Here is a 25165-nt window from a genome sequence, read left to right on the forward strand (position 1 = left end):
TTACAGGCATGAGCTCTCGTGCCCGGCGCCGTTTCCTTCTGACTCTTGTTTTCTTACCACTGGGGACCTACTGCTCACAGGAAGAAAACGACATCGTCTTTATTTTGTGACTTCTGACAACTATCTTTTTCCAGGGAAGCCCCTTCCCTTCTGCCCTGCCTCTGAGTTCAAGCCGGGATGCAGTCCTAGTGTTTTCACGCATCTGACAGATGGAGATCAGCCCCATCCTCCCCCGACATCCCTTCCCCGCATCAGAGTCAGAACTCCACCGTGCTGTGGTCAGCGCAGCGCACGGTCCTGCAGCCCTGAGCCCCAGTGGGCTCTGACTGTGGTTACCAGCGCCTTAGGAGACAGAATAACAGTCTGGCAGCAGAAACAGATACTGTCCGTTTCATAAACAGCCACATCCACGAGGTTTATTCCTGGATCACAAACCAACCCCACTGACCAAACTCCCAAATCCCTTTATATTAAACTTGTTATCAAATCACCCACATAAATACATATAATAAATACAAAAACAGACAGGATTTTTTTTTCAGTCTTTGGTATAGAGAGCTTTCTCCTCCTCTTATTTCCCCCTCTGTCCCTGTGCTCTAAAGACATTTCCTCGCATTCACATTATTTCCTTGGATACAAAAATTGCCCAGAAGTAAACTTTGTGCTGGAACCCCTGCCTCCATTGACGGTCCTGCCGGGGACCCAGCCCACAGAGGCCCAGGGGAGAGGCAGGCCGTGGGGACTCACACGTAGTCGTTCAGCCTGTACCCGCTGTGCGTGGCCGAGGTCACTGAGGGGGCCCGATTGTCTTTGTAGGCAGCTGGTGGCTGGTAGGCAGGTGCGGTGTTTGCAGTGGTCGTGGTGGCCCTGGGCGGGGCCTGGTAGGGCCTGTAGGGTGCCTCGTCCTGGCAGGACAGGCAAAGCAGGGTGCCACCAATGAGCGAGAGGGACGAGGAGATGAAGCCCAGGTACAGGGCCTGGCCAATCTCGAACTTCATGCCGCTGGGCAGCAGCGGGTTGTAGAAGTTCTGCACCACGTCGTTGGTGGTCCAGGAGACGGCCACCATGCACAGGAGGCCGGCCAGGATGAAGAGGGTGCCGCCGAGGATGGCAAAGGTGGTCTTGGCGGGTGTGCCCTTGGCACAGCGCGTGCACTTCATCCCGATGACCGCGCAGGCGCAGGCTATGCCCGAGAGCAGGCAGGAGATGACCATGAGGGCACGGGCAGCCTGGAGGTCTTGGGGCAGCGCCAGCAGGGACCGGTAGACCTGGCACTGGTAGATGCCCGTGCTGTGCCACACACACTCCATCCAGAGCCCTTTCAGGTAGGACACGGCCGTGAGGATGTTGGTGCCCACGTGCGCCGTCCTCCGCCAGTGTGGCAGGATGGTGGTGATCAACGTGCCCACCATGCCCAGGAAGCTGAGCAGGAAGCTCAGGAGCTGCACGGCCGTGCTGGCCATGGTGCGGCTGCCTGCCTAGGCCAGCCGGGCAGCTCCCTGGGCCCTCGGGGTCACGCCGCTCCTCAGGTGCCAGCTGGAGCCCTAATGAAGCCGAGGGAGGCGGGAGCAGGGAGAGAAAGGAAACGGGTTAAAGATTATCTCATGCACTTATTTCTGTCACCGAAACCAAGTTTTTCATAGGCGGTTGGTGTGGCAATTGGCATGTTCTCAAAAATAGTTTCTGAGACTTCACTGGGTGGGAGAATAACTGCTTTCCTGGGAAGGCGGGATCTGAAGGGATGACAGTCAGATGCTGCACTCAGGGAAGGGCTCCAGCCACCTGCCAGAAGTTCTGCTTATGTCCACCCTTAAGCACTGCTGCTGCATTGGCATCTCCTGTCCCTCCTGGTTCATCAGTAACCAGGAATAACAGTTGTTAAATCAACATGTGTTATTCATGTCTTGGACTGACAGTGCTAAGGTGTGTGCCAGCTGTGACTTAGAATATAGCCCTGGGCGGTTGTCAGGATGAAGGGCTTTCTGAAGTGGGCAACTTCCCCACCCACATGCTCAGGCAGGGAGAGGTTTAGTGCCCTCGGCAGGTCAGATGCTGCCTTCAGAATTCCAGAGCTGGATGTGACCTAGAGATTGTCAGCTGATGCCGGGGCAGGAATTTCCAAGGTCACAGCTCCTCAGGAGCTGTGGCAGGAGCACGGGCCAGCATCCCTCCTCTCCAGCACGGACCTCCGCTCCCACCATGCTCCCCATTCGCTATGCCCGCTTGTGACTGGTGAGGGCTGTCTGAGGGTGACTTTATTACAAAACAGAGGCTGCTACCTGGCTTTCAGGGATATGGGAATGCCGAGCCCTTTCAAAGGCTTTTAAAGAATTCTTAGCATACCAAAATCCAGGACACTTTTTCGGGACAAGGACCCAGCACCTATATAGGGCCAGGCATATAGAAGACACTAGGGGCCGGGCACAGTGGCTCACACCTGTAATCCCAGCACTTTGGGAGGCTGAGGCAGGCAGATCACCTGAGGTCAGGAGTTCAAGACCAGCCTGGCCAACATGGTGAAACCCCGTCTCTACTAAAAATACAAAAATTAGCCGGGCATGGTGGCAGGTGCCTGTAATCCCAGCTACTCGGGAGGCTGAGGCAGGAGAATCGCTTGAACCAGGAAGGCTGAGGTTGCAGTGAGCCGAGATCGCGCCACTGCACTTCATCCTGGGCGACAGAGTAAGACTCCATCTCAAAAAAACAAAACAAACAAACAAACAAAACACTAGGAAATATAGAAGGAAGGAAGGAGAGAGGGAAGAAGAGGAGGAGGGAGGGAGCAAGGAGAAAGCAAGGAAGGGGGAGCACAGAGAAGGGAAGGAAAAAAAGGAAGGGATGAAGGCAGAAAGGGAAGGGAGTGGAAGTCTTGAGTGGACACCACTAGCTTTTCTCTCCTGCCTGGGGCAGGCAAGGTAATCAGCGAGACCGTGCATTAGCAGCGAGACCGAGCATTAGGAAGTCCCGGCCCTGGCTATGCCCATCCAATGGGCGACCTGGGGCTCAGCTTCTTTTTTTGGTTCTGAAGGGAGAAAAGGGAAGCATCTCTGCTGATGACAAGTCACTTCAGCGTCCCAAACCGGCAAAGAACTCAGTAGGCAAAACCTGCTTCTTCTTCTGCAGAGAGCTGGGTCTCAGTTAAGCAGTGCAGGCTGCAGGCAGGAAAAGTGGGGCTGCAGGGTGTTGCCCATGAGACCCTGGGACGTCGTCAAGAAATCCCCAGTGGGGCTCAGCGGCTCACGCCTGTAATCCCAGCACTTTGGGAGGCTAAGGCGGGTGGATTACTTAAGGTCAGGAGTTTGAGACCAGCCTGGCCAACATGGTAAAAACCTGCCTCTACTAAAAATACAGAAATTAGCTGGTCATTGGTGGTGTGCATGCACGTGTCATCCCAGCTACTCAGGAGGCTGAGGCAGGAGAATCGCTTGAACTGGGAGGCGGAGGTTTCAGTGAGCCTGGATCGTGCCACTGCACTCCAGCCTGGGCAACAGAGCAAGACTCTGTCTTGAAAAATAAAATAAAATAAAATAAAATAAATAAATCCCCTACTAGATGTAAATCACTTGGTGAGTAAATAATTAATAACTGATGCTTCCACTGGGAGTCTAAACCATCATCTTGCTAATTTAAAAACATATACTGGGTTTAAATGCTTTGGCATTGTAGGAGGTAATTGGTTCTGTCCTGGTGAATGAACAAGCAAAAATAAATAATAACAAAACAACGTGGTGCCTCACAGGACACGGAGTGGACTGAAGGGGTGTCCAGGTGATAGGGTTTGGATTCGTGTCCCCACCCAAATCTCATGTTGAATGGCAGTCCTCAGCGTTGGAGGAAGGGCCTGGTGGGAGGGCGGACCTCCCCCTTGCTCTTCTTGTGATAGTGAGTTCTCACGAGATCTGGTTGTTTAAAAGTGTGCAGCACCTGCCTGCTCCCCACCCCCTTCCTCCTTCTCCAGCCGTGTCATGCCTGCTTCCCCTTTGCCTTCTGCCATGATTGTAAGTTTCCTAAGGCCTCCCCAGCCACGCTTCCTGTACAGCTTGTGAGAGCCAATGAAACCTCTTTTCTTTATAAATTACCCAGTCTCAGGTAGTTCTTTGACTCAGGTTGCATTGCGAGAACGGACTGATACACCGAGTATTTTTCTGCTGCTGTTTTTCTGCTGCTGCTTTGGATGACTATTTGTTCACAGCCCAGAATTTGCCACACGTACTATGCACGATGCTGGCTTTGCACAAAGCCTTTCTTCCCTCCACTCAGCAAGCACTCACTCTGTCCAGGGGCTGGGGACACCATCACAGTCCCTGCTAGCCAGAGAAGGACAGCGGCCAGCTGTCCTATGGTCACTGCTCTGGGGGAGGTGCTGGCAACAAGGCCAAGGTGGCCACCCTGATAGGCACAGCCAGAGGGGGTGCCAGCGGACCCACCCTACACCCCGAGCACACCGATGGCACCAGCTGACTGGGCCCGAGCACGGTTTGAACACTGACACATTTCCTAGTTCATTCCCAACAACCTAATGTGGCAGTGACTGTTACCATCCCCTTTTTACACATGGGGAAATGAGAGGAGCAGAGGATGAAAGTTCTATGTCTGGCCTGGCTAATGTTCTCCTTGGTGTCATTTCCCCTTTAAACACTACCTGCTTCAATGACATAGGACTGAAGTTAGTGTAAGGGCTGAGGGATGGTGTAAGCAACAGATTCTCCTTCCCACAGAGATCTCAGAACAGTGGCCTTGCCCCTTTTGCAGTGGTTTGGGCAGCCAGGGCAACCAACTGCCCTGCTTTGCTAGGGACTGAGGGGTTGCCCAGGACAGGGACCTTCAAGGCTGAAACTAAGACAGTCCCAAGGAAACCAGGACCAGAGGCTCCTCCAGGTGCCCAGATCTCCGAATGGCCTCTGAGATCTCTTCCTGCCCTGCTTTGAGGCTGCCTCAAGGCTGACGGCCACACAGAGTGTCCCTGGTCCAAGCATAACGGGGCTTCTTGCAGCTCTCACTGTCAAGGTCAATAATTAGGTATACAGACCCTAAAGAATGTGGCTTAAAAGCCAAGCCCATTAGGCTAGGCAAGTGGACCAGAGGTTTATTGGAGGTCTAAATATTTATGGAGAGCAATGATGGCTAATTTTAGAAACCATTAGACTGCTATTTTTAAACGTGTGCTATAAGGATTTGCTAATTTAAGAAGTGAGTGTTAATGAGCCCCCAACTCCCAGACACAAGCTCCCCAACCTGCTCTCCTTCTTTCTTACCAGCACCTGCTACTGGCATTAGGTAATAATTCAACTTCCCTGCAACTACTTTTCACTTTGGGGCCTTTCAAGGGAAAAACAACTTGAACTGAACACATCTCCCTGGAAGCCACATGAAATTCCTCCCTGATGCTCCGGAAGTGCCCTGCCCTGCAGGGCTGTTTGTATAGGAAGGAACTTGCCCGAGCTTGGCCTCCCAGGGGGAGCAGCCCATGCAGGGCTGAACTGGTGTTCACCTGTAGGCTACCATTTTCCTGTAGCCACCTGTGTGCATGTGGGAAGATTTGCTAGAGAGATACGGGTCCAAAACAAATAGAGTTCCAAGCATCAAGCTCTGGAAAGCCCTCGACAGGCTGAGTGGTGGTGGGAAGGCAGAATCTAACAAGATGTGTTAGAGGAATCAGTGCTGGGTCCTGCATGTGGGTTCACAAAACCCCAAAAGTACAATCCTGGGTGGGGAGTATGTGGCTTAGCAGCACATGAGAGCAGGATTTAGGGCTGAGTTTCCCAGCGACAGCATCTTGGAATGCTGCATTTGCAGGATGTCTTGTGTGGAGGACACAAATGTCAAATATGTTTAAGAAAACCTGTGTGACCGTAGGACTTCTCATAGCTGGAAACATGTCAATGTGCACGGTGACTCTCCCAGAAAACGTCTCATGTGCAGCATCCGCTAAACTTATTTGACTAGAGACACCCCCCTGCCATCCCTTTTACCAAAGAACAATTTGCAGTGAAATCACTTTGGCACAATAACCTGGACTTGGCAATGGTGAGATAGAGTGGGTTGCTGTATTAGTTTGTTCTCATGCTGCTATAAAGAACTGCCCGAGACGGGCAATTTATAAAGGAAAGAGGTTTAATTGACTCACAGTTCCGCAGGACTGGGGAGGTCTCAGGAAACTTAAAATCCTGGCAGAAGGTGAAGCAAACACATCCTCTTTACATGGCAGCAGGAAGGAGAAGAATGAGGGCCGAGCCGAGGGTGAAGCCCCTTATAAAACCATCAGATCTCGTGAGAACTTACTCACTATCATGAGAATAGCATGGTGGAAACCACCCACATGATTCAATTACCTCCCACCGGGTCCCTCCCCACGACACGTGGGGATTATGGGAACTACAGTTCAAGATGAGATTTGGGTGGGGACACAGCCAAACCATATCATTCTGCCCTGGCCCCTCTCAAATCTCATGTCCTCACACTTCAAAACACAATCGTGCCCTTCCAACAGTCCCCCAAGGTCTTAACTCATTCCAGCATTAACTCAAAAGTCCAAAGTCCAAAGTCTCATCTGAGACAAGGCAAGTCCCTTCTGCCTATGAATCTGCAACATCAAAAGCAAATTAGTTACTTCCTAGATAGAATGGGGGTACAGGCATTAGGTAAATACCCCCATTCCAAATGAGAGAAATTGACCAAAAGAAAGAGGCTACAGGCCCCATGCAAGTTCGAAATCCAATAGGGCAGTCATTAAACCTTAGAGTTTTGGTCGGCATCATCCCCAGCAGAAAGAGTATCAGAAAACGACAGAGCTGTAAAGAATTTTGAAAATCTGTGAAAGGCACTTGTGAAATGCCAGAGCTGCTATAGGCTCTTCCAACTGGCTCTGGTTTCAGGATCACCAGCTCTGAAGGGAGAGGGTTTTTCTGTGTGTGTCCATTATAAACTTTTATATTGTCTCCCTCTGTTTTCTCTGAGCTATGTTTTTCTTTAAGAAAGCAGGGTTCTGGAGCACACAGTAGGGTGCCCTCGTTTTGCTCACCTCCTGGCCCACCTAGACCCCAGCTGCGTCAACTTTGGCTCCAAATTAATCATCATTTCAACAGCAGTGGCCATGGGGATCGCCTGGCCAGGACTGAGGGGTGGACACGTTGTTTACCAGCCTGTGTCTTGACTGCCTGGGGTCCCTCCCTGGGCATGTCTGTTTCATCCTTCACTTTGTCCTATCTTCTGAAGTCCTTTCTCTAGTTCTTCAGGGTGTGTGCTGGGGCCTCTGTCAGTCCAGGCTTCTTGGAGGAGTGCGGGGGTGGGACGGGGCCACCCTATCTCACCACTGGTCCAAGTGACTGAGCCAAAGTGATTTTACTGCAAGTTCTTCTTTGGTAAAGGCGGTGGTGGGGGGTGTCTCTAGTCAAATAAATTTAACGGATGCTGCATATGAGACCAGGCTTCTTGGAGGGGTGCAGGGATTGGATGGATGGGGTGTTTGAGTCCCTTACTCTCCTTAACCCTCAGCAGTCTCACCTGCTGCTGTCACCTCATCCCTTGCAAAATCAGCCCCTGTGATGAAAGCTTTCCTATGGACATGCACTGCTCCATGGCCCTTGTCTACCCACCTTGGTGAAGGAAACGTCAGCCCCAGATGGGAGGGGTGCAGGTCATCAGCGGGGAGCTGGGGCACAAGCCAGGTGTGGTGGAAGTTTCTTTACCCAGAACTGCTCTGAGCCCTACTGTGCAGGTAAAGAGTTGGAGGATGTGGCCACCAGTGCCTTTTGCCTGCCATGTGGTCTGAACGGCTCTCGAGATGCTTGGGAACGGGCCATTATATATGTTTGCCCTCAAATGCTCTGACATGATGTTGGGTCCATTATAGAAACAGCGTAAAACTTAATTTGCTTTCTGTAAACTTATTAGAGAAAAATGAAATGCCACCTTCAAATGAACATAGTCACTGGCCCTTGAAATAATGAAGAGTTGCTTCGACGCTGATGTTCAGCCACTTAAGAAAATGTCTGGTTCAAAAACCTGAATGTCCTCACTGTCACCCCAACCAAATGGCCTCTTCATTACTGTCTAGCTATTTCATAAATGCTTTAGGCTGGGGATGGTGGCTCACACCTGTAATCCCAGCATTTTGGGAGGCTGAGGTGGGCAGATCACCTGAGGTCGGGAGTTTGAGACCAGCCTGGCCAACATGATGAAACCCCGTCTCTATTAAAAATACAAAAATTAGCCGGGTGTGGTGATGCATGCCTGTAATCCCAGCTACTTGGAGGCTGAGGCAGGAGAATTGCTTGAAAGTTGCAGTAAGCTGAGATTCCACCATTGCACTCTAGCCTGGGTGACAGAGTGAGACTCTGTCTCAAACAAAACAAAATAAACAAAATCATAAATGCTTGAATTTAGGAACTAAAAATAAACTCAAGGGAGATTTGGATTCATTTAGATGAAACATATTAGCAAAACTACCCAACACAGAGAAAAGAAAGTAACTCTTATGCTATGATGTATCTGCATGAAATAACTTCAACTAGTATTGCTTTTTTCTTTTTCTTTGATTTCTTTTCTTTTTTTTTTTATTTGAGACAGAGTCTCACTCTGTTGCCCAGGCTGGAATGCAGTGATGTGATCTCGGCTCACTGCAACCTCTGCCTCCCAGGTTCAAGTGATTCTCTTGCCTCAGCCTCCTGAGTAGCTGGGATTACAGGCGCCCCCACCACCACGTCCGGCTAATTTTTGTATTTTTAGTAGAGATGTGGTTTCACCATGTTGGCCAGGCTGGTCTTGAACTCCTGGCCTCAAGTGATCCACCCACCTCTGCCTCCCAAAGTGCTAGGATTACAGGTGTGAGCCACCATGCCCAGCCTCAACTAGTATTTCCTAAGGGCATCTTGGACACTGTGTTTCTTAATCATCTGCAAAACAAATGCATATCTTTTCAAGAAGCTTACGGATACTTTAGAGGGGCTATTTTTAGCACATCTTCTTACAGAAATATGTAAGAATGATGAGAAAGCGATCAAGCAATACCTTGGAAAAACCACTTCATATTCATTTCAGATGGGCTATACTGTGGGGTGTTGGCTCTAAAAATAAAATTTCCTTCATTACTATTCCAAACTTTCTGTAACTTTCCTTGGGTTATTTTTCAGATTGGCAGGCATCTAGATTTTAAATGTGTGAGGACTTTCTATACCATCCGCATAGAGTCTTTGATGCAGTCTTTCCATGAGAGGCAGAGACGGGATACTTACATGACTATGACTTATTACTCTCGTGGTAGTTACTGCTTGCTATTGTTATTTAGGAAAACCAGTGTGAAATATCTTACTCAAAATCACACGGAAATGACACGTTCCATGAATTCCTCCCCTCTCTTTTGGATGAAGAAATAAAAATCTATTTTTTCTTATAACAAGAACTGATTCGAAGAAAAGTTTATGTTAATACAAATGAAAACCATGGTATGCAGTTAAATGCTAGCAGAGGCTATTTTCAACTCAGTAAGATTGAATGACCTATTGATGTACCGAAAACTACAAACTTAAGTTACCATGACCACAAAAATTAAAACCCTTTCCGGAGGCATTATCTCTCTCATTTCAACTCGCCAAATTTCATTAGAATTCATTTAAAATGCAGTAGATCAACATTTAAAAATGAAATGATTGAGTTTCATTTACTTAAATACATGGGTGCCTTTTCAGAGCGATTTTTCCTGACAAGACAGTCAGGCAGGTTTGCTATGTTGTTGTTCTTTTTCATTTTTCAAGGTGCAGGTAATTAAAAACTTGCCATCTGAGATTAAAAAAAAAAATACTAGAAAAGTAAAACAAAAACAAAAAACAAAACCCAAAAAAACCCAGGTGGACATACAAACATTTCCTAAAGCCTTAACTGATTATTGGATGACTTATGGTTAAATGTTCTGTGGGAACACTTTATCTAGGGGATGCGATGGATTGACTTGGTCCCCCAAAAGAGATATGTTGAAGTCCTTCCTGCTCCCAGTGCCTCAGAATGTGACCTTATTTGGAAATAGGGTCATTGCAGATGCAATTAGTTAAGATGAGATCATACTAAAATAGAGTGGCCCCTAAACCAATAGGGCTAGTGTCCTTATAAGAGGATGGGCATATGAAGATGGAAATAGAAAGAACATGTGCAGACGGAGGCAGAGAGTGGAGCGAGAAGTTACCAAGCCAAGGAACGCGGAGGATCGCTGGCAACCCGCAGAGGCCCAGCAGGAGGCCCAGGACAGATGCTCCCTCACAGCCCTGGAAGAAACCAGCCTGCCCACACCTTAGTTTCAAGCTTCCAGCCTTCAGAATCATGAGAGAATAAATTTCTGTTGTTTCAGGCCTCCCAGGTTGTGGTGCTTTGTTATGGCAGCCCCAGGAAACAAACACAGCAGAGTAGCTGAATGGCAGCACGGGGAATTACAGAGAAAACGCTCGGCCAGGCCCCATGGCACACGCCTATAATCCCAGCCCTTTGGGAGGCTGAGGTGGGAGGATCACTTGAGCTCAGGAGTTCAAGACTAGCCTGGTCAACATGGTGAAACCCTGTCTCCACTAAAAATAAAAAAAAAAAAAATTAGCTGGGCATGGTGGCTCAAGCCCGTGATCCCAGCTACTTTGGAGGCTGAGGTGGGAGGATGGCTTGAGCCTGGGAGGCACAGATTGCAATAAGCAGAGATTGTGCCACTGCACTCCAGCCTGAGTAAGAGAGCAATATCGTATTTCAAAAAGCAAACAAACAAAAAAACCTCATCTGCGATTATAAGAACTGGGTCCCCTTCCAGGACAGGCATTGAGTGTGATCTGGTGGCTTCACATTTGTCATTGATAAAAACAGGCCAAGTACAGTGGCTCACACCTGTAATCTCAACATTTGGAAGGCCAAGGTGGGAGGATTGCATGATTCTGGGAGTTTGAGGCCATTCGTTAACAACATAGTGAGACCCTGTCTCTACAAAAGCAAACAAACAAAAAAATAAACAACAAAGCCATGGTTAGCTTCATGTCCCAAAGTGTGGAGGACAAAATCTAAGGAAAAGGTAGAGGACATGGAGAAAGAAGAATCTGGAAAGTCCCCTGCAAATCTGAAAATTCAAGTGCAAACACAATCTATAGTAAGTAACCCATATAGCAATCAAATGACTCAGCTTCTCCAGGCTTAAAAAGTGTGTGAATTCGCTTAGCTCACAGAGAATTTGAGGGGGCTCATGTCTCCAGCTTGTGTGCAATTGGCTGGGGTGTACCCAAATTGGTGACTGATCTTTTCAGGCTGGGTGTCTGGTTTTCTTAAGTCAACATGCTTGGTTTCATAGACCATAAAAGCCCCGAATTTGGGGCAGAGTCCAGATTTGAATAAGGTGACTCAGAAGCCTGCTGAAGCTTCACCTTGGAAATCCAGCAGAGCCCACTGGGCTCCCCCTTTAGTCAGGACTTACACCAAAATAGAAAAAAAATAGCAAACCCCAAACAAGCAATAGGACATTGTCACAACTGGCTGAAAACCTTCATGCATAAGACAACTATTCTGTGAATTTTGTAAGCCTCTGAAAATTATTTACTTGAGAATTGAACTGGGGATAAATTGCAGTGGTGAAAATGTGTCAAATGAAAACATAAGGCTAAGATTTTCTAATGGTAAGGAAAATACTATTAAACATGAGGTTTAAAACTCATTCTCTGTAAATTTAGCCTTTGAAGCCCAGGTGCTCCAAAGCTGTTAGTTGTTAATGATAAGAGTGAAAACAGTCATAGTTAAAGTTTCAGAGTGTTTATGATATGCCAAACATGTGCTAAGTACTTCTGTGGGCATTTAATGAACTCTTAAATCTCAATGTGCATGTTGCCATCCTTATTTACAGATAGGGAAACTGAGGTGTAGAAAGGTTACATAACTTGTCCAAGGTTACGTCTGGGCTGAATTAGGGAGACCAAACAGGAGGTTCTTGTGATCTTTCAGGTAAGAAATGCCAGGAGGTCGAGCCAAGATGGTGGTGATAAAGGTGGCTGCCGGGAAGAGGTCAGTTTCTATATTCAGGTGAGGCTAGCAGGATGTGCTGATGGTTTAGCTGTGGGGTGTGAGACAGGTGCCTAAGGTTATTGTCTTGGGCAACTGGAAGAATGGAGTTGCCATTTATTGAGAGCTTGAAGAGGGTTGGAGATCTGGGTTTGGAGGGTGTGATGATCAATTTTATGTGTCAACTTGGCTGGGCCGTGGGGTGCCCAGATATATGATTGGACACTATTCTTCATGTTTCTGTGAAGTTAGTCCTTGGACAAGGTTAACATTGAAAGCAGATTGCCCTCCGTAATGTGGGTGGGCCACACCCAGTCAGGTGAAGGCCAAACTAAAACCAGAAAAAACTGGTCTCCATCAGCTCAGGCTGCCACAACAAAATACCACAGACTTGCTGGATTAAGCCACAGAAATTAATTTTCTCACAATTCTGGGGGCTGGAAAGTCCAAGACCAAGGTTCTGGCTGCTTTGGTTCCTGGTGGAAATTCACCTGACCTCTTCTTTGCACTCAGGCAGAGAGAAATCTTTCTCTCTTTCCCTTCTTTTTAGAGCACGAATCTCATTGTGAGGGCACCCACCCTCATGACCTCATCGAACTCTAATTACCTCCTAAAGGTCCCGTCTCCAAATACTATCACATCGGGGCTTAGGGGTCCAACATAGGAATTTTGGGAGAATGCAAATGTTTAGACCATAACATGCAGCCTCCCCTGAGCAAGAAACTCTCTCCAGCAGACTGTGTTTGACCTTTATTTCCAACATCAGCCCTTCTCAGCTCTATAGCAGGCTGCCTTCCAACTGAAACTGCAGTGTCAGTGATCCTGGGTCTCCAAACTGCTAGCTCACCCTGCAGAATTTTATTTTATAGATGAGGTCTTGCTATATTGCCCAGGCTGGTCTTGACCTCTCAGGCTCAAGTGATCCTCCCACCTCAGCTTCCTGAGTAGCTGGGACTACAGGCATGTGCCATCATGCTTGGCTAATTTCTAAAAATGTTTTGTAGAGATGGAGGTCCCACTATGTTGTCCAGCCTGGTCTTGAACTCCTGGGCTTAAGCAATCCTCCAGCCTTGGCCTCCCAAGGCTGTTGGAATTACAGGTGTGAGCCACTGTGCCTGGCCCACCCTGCAGATTTTGGACTTGCCAGCCCTGAGAATCATGCGAGCTAATTCCTTAGAATAAATAGTCCTCTTTCTATGTAAATGCATGTCCGATTGGCTCTGTTTCTCTGGAGAACTCTGACTGATACAGAGGATGAAGGGCAGAAGAGAGGAATTTTCTTTTGGACTTGTTCAGTTTGAGATGCCTGTGCCTACTCAGCTGGGGATAACCATGGTTGCATATGTAAGTGCAGGGTTCAGGGAGGGACTGAACTGGAGAAGTCTGTTTGTGTCTCCACTGCATGGAGATGGGATTAAAATATGAGATGGAGTCTCTTAGGAGGGAGCGTTAGAGAAGAGCAGGGGCTCCAGGGCTGATTCTAGGAACCCTCCAACATCAGGGGAGGGATGAGGATAGAGGTAGGAAGAGGAGCCAGCCATGGGCTACAGGAATGGCCGATAGTGAACGGTCAACCCAGAGGAGACTGGTGAGGGAGGACAGAGCTCCATGTTGGAGAGAGCAATCTACTGTGTCAAGTCAAGTAATCTGATAGATCAAGTCATCTGAGCACTGAGAAGTGATCGCTGGATTAGCAACATGAAGGAAATTGGAGACCTTGATAAGCTCAGTTTCGGTGGAGTTGATTGGAGCGGGTTCAAGAGAGAATATGGACAGAGGGGCAGGAGAGAATGAGCCCAGAGAGTTCTTTCAAGAACTTGGACCCTCCAGGGGAATCAGGAAATGAGGCAACAGTTTTAGGACGGGGTCCAGGGCCCATAGGCCTCAGGATATCTGTCAACTCAGCTAGGAAAAAAAGTGACATCTTCTATTTCATCTACCTCTCACTGACAATTAGCATTTCCTTCAATCCTGAATGGAGGCAGCCACCTACAGCAATATGACCAGTGCCTGTGCCTTAATCAGCAATAGAGATCATGAGATGTCGCATCGCATTACAGACGTTGCAGATACTTGCAAAGAACATTTACCACTGTAACAATTTCAAATGGTACTTATAAGATGCTTGCTAGACCTCATAATGTAATGCATTAATAAGGAAGGTCATCCATTACTAGGAACAGAATTGCACTAAAATATTTTGATAACTATGTTTTACTATAATTCACTTCCTTTATAATCCTGCATGTTATGTGTTATATTACACATTTAAAAGTATTGTGCTGAGAAGAATACATCAGCTTCGCCAGATTGCCAGAGGGATCCCAGGCAATCCCCATCCCGCCACCCAGAACAACAAAACTGATAACAAAAAACAAAACCAAAAGAGTTAGAAACCTCTGCCAGTGGGATGTGTAGGCAAGAGAGGACTCTTGTTTTGCTGTTGTTTTGAAGATGAGAGACACGGAAGCATGTTTGCAGGCCTGAGGAAATGGTCCAGCGGGGAGGGAAACATCTGTAGGGGCAGCAGGGATCCTGTGCACACATGGAAAGACAAGCTCTGCCCAGCATGCAGAGAGCTCACTCCAGAACGGGAGGGGAGGCGGGAGCAGGAGGCTGGGGGAGATGTCAGTGGGCAATAACACATGTTCTGAGTTTGCTCCAAGTTTCTCAGGGAAATAAGAAGCAACATGATGTCTTGAGACAGGAGATGGGGGAGGAGGTGTGGGAGGCTTGAGCACAGAGGAGGAGACCATGGTCATCCAGAATGACAGCAGGCCTGGACCAAGTCAAGGGGTCAAGTGCTGGTCAGTGCCGGGTGCAGGTGGGGCAAGTGGTCCTGAGGGTACCATAGACTATGGCGCCGGACAGCCTTTCCCAGCACCAGCAGCTGCACCACGAGGGTCCCAAGTGGACAAAGGGCTGGACTGGACTTGGTGGGGATTTTCCTAGGGGAAAATGATGAAGGCAGACAGCCAAGGGAAATATGCATGCACACAAACGTGTGAACATCATGGCGGGCTGTGGAGTCAAAGCTGGGATGGAGGGACATGAGGACACACAGAAGGTCTGTTCATCCTGGAGAAGTCACCTGGATCAATGGCTCTCCACCCTCCTGCTGTAGCCGCAGCCCTTGGAGAGCTTTAAAAAGATCTGGATGCCCTGGCTACCTCCAGAGATTCTGATTCACTGACTGGGGTGGGGTCCATGCATGGGAATTTTTGAGCTCCTCTTCCCCACCAGGTGATTCTGATGTGCAGCCAGGTTTGAGAACCATTGGCTTATTTATTTCATTAAAAATTATTTTCCACTCTGTTGGCCAGGCTGGAGTGCAGTGGTGCAATCATGGCTCCCTGCAGCCTCGACCTCGTGAGCTCAAGTGATCCTCCTGCCTCAGCCTTCTGAGTAGCTGGAACTACAGGTGTGAGCCACTGCACCCAGCCCCGCTGGCTTCATTGATGTAACTTTTATTATTTTATTTTATTTTATTTTTTTGAGACAGAATCTTGCTCTGTCACCCAGGCTGGAGCGCAGTGGGATTACAGGCGCACGCCACCACACCCAGCTAATCTTTGTATTTTTAGTAGAGACAGAGTTTCACCCCATCTAGGCTGGTCTCAAACTCCTGACTTCAAATGATCTGCCCGCCTCAGCCTCCCAAAGTGCTGGGATTACAGGCATGAGCCACCACCATACCTGGCCTGATGTAACTTTTAAAGATCCTATTAGGAGCTTTAAAGAGTCCAAAATGGTTTAACAGAGAGTCATAGTTCAGATGTCTGTTCTGTTGGGCCTGCCGGCCGAGTGCAGGCTCTCTTTGGGATCTCCTGAGATGGAGACAGTTGTCCCTGGCCTGTCCCTGGAATATTGTCTCACCTACCCATAAGGCTAGGCTCTCCCACTCCCTTTGCTTGAGATCCTCTTCTCCAGCTACAATCTTACCCTCCCTCATGTGGCCCTGCACCATTGCCTTCTGCCATCTAGAAAAAGTAGTTGGGGCGGGGGGGGGCAGTTCTTTATTTATCTTTCTGCCTTCTGGCTCTTACCTTCCCAGAGCCCCATGGAAGCCTGTTCTTACAACCTGGGTCCTCTTCCTGGGACCCCAGCCCATTGTGGGCACTGAGCCTCCCTCATTGTTAATCTTGGCCAAGAAGTTACCCCACAGGCATTTCTATTTTAATGGATAACTTTTTTTTTTTTTTTTGAGTCAGAGTCTCACTTTGTCACCCAGGCCGGAGTGCAGTGGCGCGATCTCAGCTCACTGCAACCTCCGCCTCCCAGGTTCAAGTGATTCTCCTGCCTCAGCTTCCTGAGTAGCTGGGATTACAGGTGCCTGCTACCATGCCTGGCTAATTTTTGTATTTTTAGTAGAGACCAGGTTTGGCCATGTTGGTCAGGCTGGTCTCGAACTCCTGACCTCGTGATCCACCCGCCTCAGACTCCCAAAGTGCTGGCATGAGCCACCGCCCCCGGCCCATTGATGACCTTTGAGAACAAATCTCCTCCTGGCCCAGTCCCCAAAGCATACACTCACAGTGGTGAGAATATGATTGGGTCAGTCTTCCAGAAAAGCCTGTGATACTTTGATATAAAGACATTTAGAATTAATTGAGTCAGGTATGAGATTTCAGATTGCAGAAATCCTTGCGTAAGCAAAGGCCTTGCAGATAAAGTAGTGCATGGCAGGTGTGGCTTAGCCTTTAGACATACACACAGTAGCTAGGTTGTGCATTTGCTCTGAAGAGTACCAGGCCCTGTAGGTTACCTTTGCCTGCTCTCAGGACTTGCTAGATAATTTGCAGAATCCAGTGCAAAATGAAAATACAGAACCCCTTGTTCAGAAATTATTAAGAATGTCTAGATGGCGTCTGCAGAACATCAGGCCATGTGCAAGCCCTTCTGAGCACGGGGCTCCCTGTAACTGCACAGGTCACGTGCCCATGAAGCTGGCCCTGCCTGTTATGGACATGCCAGGAACTGGACACTGGGATTTTCCCCCCTTAAAACAATGAGTGCATCGAGTTAGGATGTTGAAAGGAACAGAGACACTCCTGCAGTGTTCTGTAGAATCGAAAATATGGTTTCATGCGTTTACTTTACCTTCATTTAAGTGTAGCCCTGATGCCTCTGCGAATATCTGCCATGTAAGAGCCTTTTAAAAACAAAGCTCTTGCTGATCTCCAGTGCCCAAGAGTGGCCGCCGGTGGAAACAGACCTGCTGTTCTAAATCTCAGTTTTTGTTTCTTTCTTCTTCCAGGAAAGCTGTAGACGAGCATGCGCACTTCCACACCTAGAAGGGAACAGCTGCCTCCGAGTGGCTCGCCTCTTTGCACAAGGGGCTCAGCTCAGAGCTTCCCCTAACCCTGGCAGGTCCCCCCGACACTTCTCTTGGGAATGAAGTGGACAAGGTAAGTGAATGAGCCTCAGCTTCTCCTGTCTTTCTTTTTACAGAGTCACCCAACAGGCAGAGATAAAGGAGGCAGTAGCAGCTTAGGCCCAGTAGCCCTCTCAGCAAATGGCCCGAAGTAGAAAATTCCCCACACGATGTTGCTGTTGGTCACCCAGTGAAAAGTCCTTGGCCCTGCCAGCCACTTGCCCTGCAAATGGTGTGAGTGAAGAATCCACAGATCAGCTGGAAGGAGGAACGTTTGAGTTTGAAAACGCCAAGAATCATTCCTGAACTGGCAAGGCTGGCCACCTGCATTTTAAAAACACATTGGTACTAGCCTTGAAAACAGACTTTTAGACTTATTATTCTGCGTAATGAAAGATCTTTTCCGATATATAGGCAACAGAATGATTTTTTAAAAAACAATAATGGACATATTCCATTTTATTGATCTTTATCTAAAAAAAACTAACTGGAAAACAGGAAATATTTAATAGTGACATTTTCATAGCACCAAAGGAAGAATCTATATGTCTTCCTTTTTATAGATTTTTCTGTAGATGTCTTAAGATGCATCGAACCCATTATACAGATGGGTAAATAAAACACAGTAAGCTTGAGATATACAAATCAGATTGCAGCCAGATAAGGATGGGGGCTGGCGCTGGCTTCAAGTCTGACTAATCTTGGGCAAGCTGCTCAGCCTATTACTCACTGTCTACATAGGAATGACTGTCTACATAGGAATAGCTCCTCCCCAGAGACATCTAGAAGATGCTGAGATAATATACATAAAAACCAACAAGCCCTTTGGGAAGGATACCAGCAAATGCAAGGTGTATGCTACGGAAGTTTTATCGTCCTAAAAGATAAGCCCGTCCCCAACTTCAGTGAGTGACTGAGAGACACAGGCATGAGTGCTGAGCTCAGACGACAGCATCTTTGCATAGCAGACTTCTCCTGGAAGCACATGATGATGAGCTGTACTCTGGTTTCCCAAGACTTCAAAAATGAAACCCAGTGATTAAGAGATGTTTGGCCTTGAACACTGCAGGAATTAAAGCCAGCACCCAGTTAAAGCCAGTGAGGACAGCACTCCAAGGTTTGGGGACCGTCTCAGGACACTAATCCTGGTTCCTTTTCTGTTTTGCCTGGGTCCCTCCTGCCCATCCTGGGAAGCCGTGGCAGCTGTTGGGGATGTGAGGCCCCAGGTAACTGAAGGATTAACTCACGTCTCAAATTGCATGGCGTTTCTCCTCTTCAGCACCATTTTTTTTACCCTTATTGAGAGAGATCTCTCACATTCCCCCCCTCTTCTGCCATGCCAATATGTGTCTGTGTTGGAGGGCAGGGGTGTCTTTAGGGAGGAGGAGAATGTTCCTAAGTCTGGAAACTCGGAACAGTCTGCCTGGCCCTCTTTGCAGAAAAACGAGGGAGTCCCAGCAAACAGAAGGGGGCAGTGGCGCTGAGCTCCTCGAGCTGACCCGTGGCCTCAAAACACTGAACAGATTCAGTCCTTGCTCCCAAACAGGCCTGGGAAGCGATGAAGAGTTCTGCCCAAACACCCAGGAACCGGACTATTGTCCTTCCTGGCTCATGAGGAGCCTGGCTGCCCTCATGCCAGCTGCGTGGGGTCCTCTGGAGGCCGCCCAGACCAGCCTGCAGCTTCCTTTCCTGCAGGGGCCAGCAGGGTCCCTTCCCCTGGAGAAGGCTCCGACCCCTGGCCGCATGCACATCTAACCGGCGGGGCCTCGGGGCTTCCAAAACAGATGACTGTCAACCCCAGCCCTGCCCACCCCATGTCCACAGCTTCACCCCAAACTCACATGCAGAAAACCTCGAGTCCCATCTTCCTGTTCAGGTCCCTTGCCAGCCAGAGCCGCTCTGGAGCCTGGCTGGATTCCAGCTCCCATGTGCAAGAGGACTCAGCCGGGACGCTGCCACCCTCCTGCCTTCCCTCTTCTGCTGACCGGATGCTTCCAGGATGGAGTATTTGAGAGAAAATTGTCTAGACAATTACAGTGTTCCTTAGAACGGCCTGCGTGGGCACACGTGCCACTTGGTTAGCTAGCATGAGAGGAGGTGGCTTGGCCAGAGCAGACATTCAAGACCAACCAGAAATGTCATTTCTGCACTGTGGAAAAAAAATGCACGATACACCTGAACCTGGGCATCTCCTTCCTAACACGCCCTCAGGATCAGGCCTCCCCTTCCCAGCCTGGCAGGGTTACAGGGCATCCATAGTCCAGCCTACACCTGCCCAGGCTGTCGGCTCCGGGTCCATTGGCTGTTCACAGTCACTTCCCTGTGTCCTGGAACTGCCTGATTGTTGTAGATTACTAAAAATCCAGAGCTCATTCCTTCCTATGCCCTGACCACCTGCCCACAGCGACTGTGTCCTCCTCTGAGCCACCACCTGGCGGTTGTCCTCACACTGCTTTGGGCTTTTCTGCTATTGAGTAACTCAGCTTCTCAGCCTTTAGGCTGCTATGGGCCCTAGATGCATGCTGGTCGATTCTGATCAACGAGCAACTGCTTTTGTTTATTTGCTTTTTTCTGCAACTGCAGCTGTGGGTGATTCGGATGGTCTGTTGGTGGAATGTGGAGCTGGATGGGTCAAGGAGCAAAGTGTGGAAAGAGGGACAATTTGCTACGAGTTGGAGGTAAGAGACATGGCATACTGTGAAACCAGTGCTGACGGAAGAAGGTGACTTTCTTGGAAGGTCAAGATATTTGCTTGACAGCGATGTCCAGGAGGGCTAGGGAGAGTTCTGCTGGAAGTGAAGGCAGCACCTGAGGGTGGCTGAGGGAACTGGGTGGGGCTGGGAATGCCTCCAGCCCTTTGAGGAATGATTAGGTGATTAAGAGATGTTTGGCCTTGAAAATTGCAAGAATGAAATCCCTTGGTGGGAATGTGTAGCCGAAAGCCAGCACCCTGAGTGGCTCCAAGGTTTGGGGACCCTCTCAAGGCACAAATCCCAGTTCCTTTTCAATTTTGAAAATCGCTGTGGGTGATTCTGGAATTCAGAAGTGTGCTGAGAGCCACGGATTTGACATGACAAGCATTTCCGCCCCTTCCTCACTGAGCCTACCGCACATGCTTCAGGGCCAGGGACTTACTTGGGCTTCTGCGTGTCTTCCACAGCGTGCATCAATCCGCCAGGCTCTGGTTGGTGTTTAAAAAAAAAGATGTAGTGAAGGAATCTGGTGTGGACAAATGCCCTGGGCATGGACCAGAAGCCTGGCCCCTGTGTTCAATGGGACGGTGAAAGACAGAAAGACAGCACATCCAGTAGTGTCAGGAGCTTGGAGCAGGCATTCGGAAGCATCTGTTAAATGTTATTGATGGAGGATTGACATAACCCACATCTGCATAGCTTTTTTGGTCTTTTTTTGGAAGTGAACAGTCACAAACAAAAACAACTTTGGTTCAGGTCATTTACAGGCCCAGATTCTCTATCCTTCGAGGTTTCCCACCAGATATACTATTTCACTATCTACGCCAGGAAAGTTACATAAAACCACGCAGAATTTTACCTGACAACGAAATAGACCTTTTCGTTAGATCCTCCACCCCACCTAAAGAAGTTACACAGGCTGAAATGAAATTGTTAAAGGAATGAACTAACTTGGAGATAGAATCATTGCCCTTTGCTGAACAACATTTTAAGAATGTGGGAATAGGTAGGGGTACTAGCATAATAGTAAAATGTGCCCATATTATCTATAATTTTATTCTGGGCACTTTTTAGAAATTATTTTTTATAACTTTGCCTTTGAGATGATTTGGCTACAAGTTCATTACATTTAGTTTACAACTGGCTTTGATTTCTTGGCATTCGTTGTGTATTATTAGGAAAACCCGCAGAGAGAAAATGTAAACTCCAAATTGCTTTAAAATATTATGATATTTTTTAGAGATATTATACTACGACAGTGAATGAAATGGACATAACGTTCCATTTTGTAGATATTTCGTGAAGTCTTTATTAGTCTTGATTTTCTTTGGAACAAGTCATTCCTGTTCTGGGCTGAAGTATGAAAATTCCCTGCCCTGTGACCCTGGCCCAAGGCTCCTCTTGGATAAAACAGTGTTTCCTGGACCAGAGGGCAAAGTCACAGAAACATGATGTGACGAAATCTAAATAGAAAGGTATTGATTTGTTCTTCGTTCATCAAATAGTTATTGGACTCCAGCACGTATGAGTAGCAGGGAGCCTGGCTAGCACTATACCTTCCCCTCCTGCCTCTCAGAGTCAGGGCCACAGGCACACACAGACCTAGGGAAAATGAGAGGGCAGAAAGGCTGGTCCCGAGGCTCCAGCCCTTCTCTCCCAATTCTCTCCCTGAGTGGGCAGGGGACTCTTCTCCTGACTTCGCCAATTTCCATCAACATCTTCCCTTGGATCTGGTTTTAAACTCTAAGGTGTAAATGACTCATAATGGCTCAACATTTTGCCCCTCCCAGGAGGTACTTTTAAGTCTAAGGAATAAAGATTTAATAGTAAAACTTCGAATGCCGATTGGGGGTAAGTGAGGATTTGGAAGAGGAAAGTCTTGAGCATTTTTCTAACACTCCTAAAATCATCCCAGTGAGTTAGGGCAGCAACTGTCCTGATGGGTTAGGTATGATGGAAGTTAGTCAGTGTTTCAATGGATGGATGGATGGATGGATGGATGGATGGATGGATGGATGGACTGATGGACAGATGGATGGATGGATGGATAGATGGGTAGATGGATGGATAGATCACCTTTATTCTGATCTCAACTGGTCTTTGAAGCTTGATTCATTCTTTGATTTCTCATGGAGCCAGACTAGGGTCTGACACATTAGGCAGCTGGCAAAAGTTTGTTGACTAAACAAATTAATGAAGGGAAAATTATGTATGCAGAGATGCCTGGGGTTTGGGTTACCGTTTTGGGTCCCCTTTGATTTGAGCGACACATATGCTGACAACTTGAGTCTGCAGTTAGTGGATCCTTAGCTAACTTGCTAGAGTAAATGTCGTGGTAAAACTTGACTTTGCTCTATTCATCAACAGCATATCCTGTGAAAGTCACTACGCTTCCATGAAAACCTTGGTGCTAGGCCTATGATATCTTTGCAGAGGTCTGACCTAAGGAGACTGCTTGTGTTAATAGTAACAAAACTCACAATGGTCCTGAACACAAAGGCAGCATTCATTGTGTGCTAGCTGTGGTTTTAAGCATATTACGTCTATTTACTAATTTAATCCTAAAACAACCTTTGCTTTAGGTACTCCTATTAACCTCATTTTATGGATGGTAAAAGAGACTGTGGGAAGTGAAATCACCCGCCCAAGGTCATACACCTGTAAGTGGTGGAGGCAGGGATTGAACCGAGCACACTGGCCTCACCTTGTGGGCTCCTACCACTACACTGTCTCATGCTACTACCCTGTATCCATCTCCAGAATGAGTTGGCAGCTGCAAGTTCTCCCCAAGGCCTCACTGCAGCCCTTGCATCTCAGCATCAGCTCCTTGCATGGCCAGGTGGTGGTGTTTCTGACTTGGAGTCTGCATCTCTCTCTGCGCCGCTGGGTTCAGAGTCCCTGAGGAGCGAGCCCGGTCCAGTGCTAGCTTCGCAGCTCACAGCCCTTGGGCAAATGTTACAACTGGAGGGCTGCACAAATGCATCATTTGGTTTCAAACCATGGGTGTCTCTGAGCAGGAATTGCTGGACTGGGCCTCAGAAAGTTCCTGACCCTTTGTCTGGAGTCACAGGGTCTGTGTCCAGTGAGGGCTAGAGGTCATGTGAGGTCCAGAGAGAGAAGCACAAGGCAGCTGCTGCTTCTGAGGCCTCATAGGAACCACGCAGTGAAGGAACCAGGGTTTATTCTTTCTCCATGGCAACTAGGAGTGCAGGTCAGCCTCGGAAAAGGATCCTCCATCTTTGGTTAAAAGAACGGTGAGCCCAGGTTTGGTAATGATGTAGCTGTGTGAGTTGATGGATGCAAAGTGCCCGGCGTGGTGCCTTATCCATCGTAGGTATTGCCGAAGGAGAGCTTTTGTCACCCCTTCCTGGAGAGGGGTGTTGTGGTTTGTGGGTTGGGACCTTTTGGATTCCTGGCATTGACAATGGCACTATTTGGGGTGGGGACATTCTTGTTGGAGGAGTCTCCTTCCCTCCCTGCTGGTAATATAGGCAGGAAAAGAAGCCAGGAACTAGGCCAATTGCAATAAAGAAAGAAAGAAGCAGCTTCAGAGCCTCTCTTGCCCTGTAAGGAGCCAAGGGGGACAGGGCCAGATACGGACCCACTGCAGGGATGGGCAATCTCCACCCTTCATTGAGGAGGACGCAGGACTTATGGCCCACTGTGGGGCAGGGATACAGGAACCTAGACTGTCCCTGCTCAGACACGGTCTAGATTTAGAACTGTAGGCCTTGGGGCCGTTTTCAAAAAATAGACCCTTTCCTTAGGAAAATCCCACAAAACTGCCCCAAAGACGAGTGAGGTAGGAAGAGCGTGAGGCTCGGATTCTATTTATGCATGCATGTCCATTAGATTCTGGATTCAAAAGCCCCATGTTCTTGGGTTTAAGATTGTACTTTCTGACATGAACAGTGAATTGCAAATTCAGACTTAAGAGATGGTTACTTTTCCACCAAGAGAAAAGCCCTGAAACTTGGCCAGAGCGTTGGTGTTTTCGTGCTGCTGTAACACAGTGCCACATGCTGGGAGGCTTGAGACAACAGACATTTGTCTGTTGCCTTGCAGTTTTGAAGGCCAGGAGTCCAAAACCAAGATGCTAGCAGGGCTGTGCTCCTCTGAGACTGGGTAGATGCCTTCCTGGCCTCCTCCAGCTTCTGGTGGTGGCCAGATCCTTGGCATTCCTTGGTTTCCAGCATGACCACTCCAATCTCTGCCTTTTTCATCACATGGTGGTCTTCCTGCATGTCTCTCCTCACATGTCGTTCTCTTCTTATAAGGACACCTGTCAGATTAGATTAGGGCCAATTCTATGAAGCTTTTTTTTTTTTGAGACAGAGTTTCATTCTTTCTTGCCCAGGCTGGAGTGCAATGGCGCGATCTTGGCTCACCGCAACCTCCGCCTGCCGGGTTCAAGTGATTCTCCTGCCTCAGCCTCCCAAGTGGCTGGGATTACAGGCATGCACCACCATGCCTGGCTAATTTTGTATTTTTAGTGGAGACGGGGTTTCTCCATGTTGGTCAGGCTGGTCTGGACCTCCTGACCTCAGGTGATCCATCTGCCTCGGCCTCCCAAAGTGCTGGGATTACAGGCATGAGCCACCACACTGGGCTGATTAGGGCCAATTCTAATGGCCTCATCTTAACTTGATGACATCCACAAAATCTCTGTTTCCAAATAAGGTCACATTCACAGGCACCAGAGGGTAGGGCTTCAATATGCATTTTGGGGAACAGACTTCACCCACTGACAGCCATATGTGTACCTTACAGTTGCCACTATTTCTATGACATGGAGTGAGACTGTGATTTTGTTTTTCTTTTTTTTTTGATGGAGTCTTAGTCTGTCACCTAGTCTGGAGTGCAGTGGTGTAATTTTTGGCTCACTGCAGTCTTTGCCTCCCAGGTTCAAGCGATTCTCCTGCCTCAGCTTCCCAAGTAGCTGGGATTACAGGCATGCACCACCATGTCTGGCTAATTTTTGTATTTTTAGTAGAGACAGGGTTTCACCATGTTGGCCAGGCAGGTCTTGAACTCCTGATCTCAAGTGATCCACCCGCCTCAGCATCCCAAAGTGTTGATATTACAG

At 48.2% G+C, this 25165-nt stretch overlaps 1 protein-coding gene across 6 annotated transcripts in view; it reads right to left on the bottom strand.

Annotated features, from left to right (window-relative positions):
* Positions 1–389: 389 nt before the first annotated feature.
* CLDN14 (claudin 14) overlaps positions 390–25165 on the bottom strand; it is a 113860-nt gene continuing 89084 nt past the window's right edge. For 3 of the 6 annotated variants that reach the window (XM_003263913.4, XM_012501763.2, XM_030806320.1), the window contains one exon: positions 390–1544. In XM_003263913.4, coding sequence (XP_003263961.1) covers positions 744–1463 — 720 coding nt within the window. In that variant the 5' untranslated portion in view covers positions 1464–1544 and the 3' untranslated portion in view covers positions 390–743. Of the gene's footprint in view, positions 1545–6127; positions 6229–17112; positions 17303–19227; positions 19856–25165 lie in introns of those variants that run through there. The other 3 variants (XM_003263911.4, XM_003263912.4, XM_003263910.4) reach the window with 3 other exon arrangements.

This window comes from Nomascus leucogenys, chromosome 25 (genome assembly GCF_006542625.1).
Source record: "Nomascus leucogenys isolate Asia chromosome 25, Asia_NLE_v1, whole genome shotgun sequence".
NCBI classification, from domain to species: Eukaryota; Metazoa; Chordata; class Mammalia; order Primates; family Hylobatidae; genus Nomascus; species Nomascus leucogenys.